The sequence below is a fragment of the Sipha flava genome, unplaced genomic scaffold (assembly GCF_003268045.1).
Source record: "Sipha flava isolate LNK unplaced genomic scaffold, YSA_version1 32_pilon_pilon, whole genome shotgun sequence".
NCBI lineage: Eukaryota > Metazoa > Arthropoda > Insecta > Hemiptera > Aphididae > Sipha > Sipha flava.
Genome location: NW_020273018.1, coordinates 1,222,289 through 1,225,199, shown reverse-complemented (window position 1 = coordinate 1,225,199; position 2,911 = coordinate 1,222,289). Strand labels below are relative to the sequence as shown.

The following is a 2,911-nucleotide window of genomic DNA, read 5'->3' as shown; positions in this document are numbered from 1 at the left end:
GGTTATTTTAAGTTAACAGTTTCGGGTAGAAGGATCGTAGTTTCTCTTAGAATTGTAATCCTTTAGTTGTAACTCGTGCTATTGCGCTATAGTGAAATATTTTGTCTAATCGGATTTCACGTAAACATCGTTTACGCACGTTGGGATCCATTGCACTTTCCTTATCCGAATGTCATGATATCGATCAGTGGTCACTTCAAAATACGTTTGAAAATGCCATACTTCAAGTTTCAATTGTTTAAACACTCGCGTTATGTTGACTAAATTATTTGAAACAACTTTTTTTTAACTTTTTTTTTTTATTATTTCTTTTACAAATATTAACTCTTTTAAACACCGTAAAGGGCTGGACAACACTACGGTGACGTCAATATTTTTTGGTGCAGCTCGTAGAAATTGTATCGAAAAATGTCAACCTTTTCGTACAACCCTTCTTCCAATCGCCATCATCGTGACGGACCGCTCTGCGCTGGTCCGCGAACGCGACGTTGAAGCGGCACCGGCGTCCAATGCCGCTGTTGCGCTTGTCGGACGTAGCCTTGGCCACGGGAATGGTCACCGCGAGGGTGGGTGTGCAATGGATGCACGGTTGCCGTGGTCTCAAGTCGTAACCGCGATACTCGAACTTGGTGTAGGCTGCGTTGGTGGGGGCGGGGGGGGGGCCGACGCGTTTTTTGGCTCCGGGAGCTTGGCAAGGTGGCCGCGGGGCGTAGCATGCCGGTTGACTCATGGCCGAAATCGCGGATTTCCGTACCCGGCGTTCCCGGTCACGCAATATTCGCTGCCGCGTTCGCTTGTCCGCGGGCGGCTTGGCCCACGCGACGTCGAGGCGCACGCCCGAAGCCACGTCCTTGGAACAGTCCATCGCGTCCATGGCCGACTGCGCGTCCTCACGCCGTTCGAAGTGCACGAACGCGTAGTTTTTCAGGTTCTTCACGCGCTCCACGACCCCGTACCGGCCGAACACCTTGGTCAGCGCGCGTTCGTCCAGCACGCCGCCGTACTGCCTGACGAACAGTATGCGCACCGTGGCCATTGTGTCCGCGTCCACCTGCGGTTCCGGATCCGCCCAGTCCACGGTCGTCTTGCACCCGAACACCTTTTGACGCGACAGTACTCGCTTTGCTTCTTTAGCCGCGGCCACCGACCTGTAGTCCAGGAAGCAGAAGCCCCGGTGCATCGACGGGTCGTCGAAGTTCTTGTACGTGATCACACGCACCAGATGACCGCGCGTTATTCGGCTAACTTCGTCAAATATCTCCTTTTCCGTCTTCACCTTCGGCAGGTTGCCCATGAACAACCTGCACTTTTGGCCGTTATCCTTGGTGATCGATGTGCTTTCCGAACGGTTCGTCATCGCGATTCTATCACGAGGTATGATCAACTGTAGTTCTTGAACGTTGTCAACGATACGACGCGTGCGTGATGGTTTCGCGAATTCCTCGTTTCTTGATTGTTTTTATTCTTTATTCTCTTCCTGTCCACAGTGTTTCTGTTATGTTGTCTTGTTAACAACGAATGTTCGATTAATATTTCGTACTTGTTTTACACTAGTTGAAAATACTCGTTACGGGTTATGCGATATTGATTTTGTATACATAGCCAGCTGGTTATTACATAGCACTATTTGTAATCGGGTGATTTAGTGCCTTTTTATATATATATAAATCCGTCGTACGTTTTTCTATCTCATTTAGACGCATTACAGTGTTAAAGGTTAGCAGTAAATAATATTCCACCGGCTTACAGTCTTATTCCACTAGATTGCTTGAACCTTTTTGTTGCGTAAACTTTCTAATTTGTACTATCCATATAGTTTATTAAACTTTCTTCTTATCTACAATATTACCACCCAATACTTTGACTTGGTTATTAAAAAAGTCTCAGAATGTTTAATTCCTGCTGATAAAGTGTATTTTTAACCGATGGCTTATGGCCAGAAAAATATAATATGCCTGGCAAGCACTTTTCTACATATGTCTATTACGCCTTGTATGGACATTAAGCCATGAATAAATGGTTGGGAAGAAAATAACATTAATATTCATGTATATATATACAGTAGAAGCCGCTTATTAGAAACACTTTGGGACCAAAGTGAAATGTGTCAATTATCCGATTGTTTCTAATAAACGATTTGTTAGATTTATACTATGAAAAAAAAAAATAAATAAAAAATACGCGGAAAATTTATTTATGTATGTGTGTATATATTACGATTTTCGTATTTAAAATGTTTATCTTACTAATTACTTTATTACATATTAAAAATATTTATCTTACTAATTACTTTATAACATATTAAAAATATTTATCTTACTATATTATTTAAAATATTTATGGATCGAAGTTTGTTTTTTTGCGTCAAGTAACTCCATAACCATATTTTCATATGAATAATGCTGCTCAAAACCTATTTCATCCACACGGTGCTAAACAGCTCTCCTAAGGATACTTAAATATTCTACAATACAGGCAAACTATGTTCGTGTTCGTCGTCTGTTTTGTCATCTGTTTTGAATCCACCGTGACGAAAACAATTTCGAATTGTCTCCACACTTACTTTATTCCATGCTTCTTTTGCTAGATGAATAGCATCAAGAATGGTTATTTTTTTTGCTATATCGTTAGCTTGTAAGGAACGAGATGTATCGTGTAGACCATTATTATTCACTGCTAGAACTTTTCCCCTTATTGCTGATCTGTAATAAGCTTTGAAGGTGCGTATGATACCTTGGTCACATAGTTGAATGATCGAAGTAGTATTTGCTGGCAAGAAAATAACTTTTATGTGTCTTAAGTTTATGCAGTCAATGATATGAGCTAGACAATTATCAATGAGTAATAAAATGTTCCGATTGAGCACTTTATCCCAATTGATCGGCCAATCTTTGAAAATTGCTGCAGTCAT

At 41.6% G+C, this 2,911-nt stretch overlaps 2 protein-coding genes across 2 annotated transcripts; both read right to left on the bottom strand.

The window, feature by feature from the left end:
• Positions 1-367: 367 nt before the first annotated feature.
• LOC112686957 (heterogeneous nuclear ribonucleoprotein Q-like) lies at positions 368-1,952 on the bottom strand. The gene has a single exon (XM_025559457.1). The coding sequence runs from the start codon at positions 1,355-1,357 to the stop codon at positions 368-370; it is 990 nt and encodes a 329-aa protein (XP_025415242.1). The 5' UTR covers positions 1,358-1,952.
• Positions 1,953-2,464: 512 nt separating this feature from the next.
• LOC112686956 (tigger transposable element-derived protein 1-like) lies at positions 2,465-2,911 on the bottom strand. The gene has a single exon (XM_025559455.1). The coding sequence runs from the start codon at positions 2,909-2,911 to the stop codon at positions 2,465-2,467; it is 447 nt and encodes a 148-aa protein (XP_025415240.1).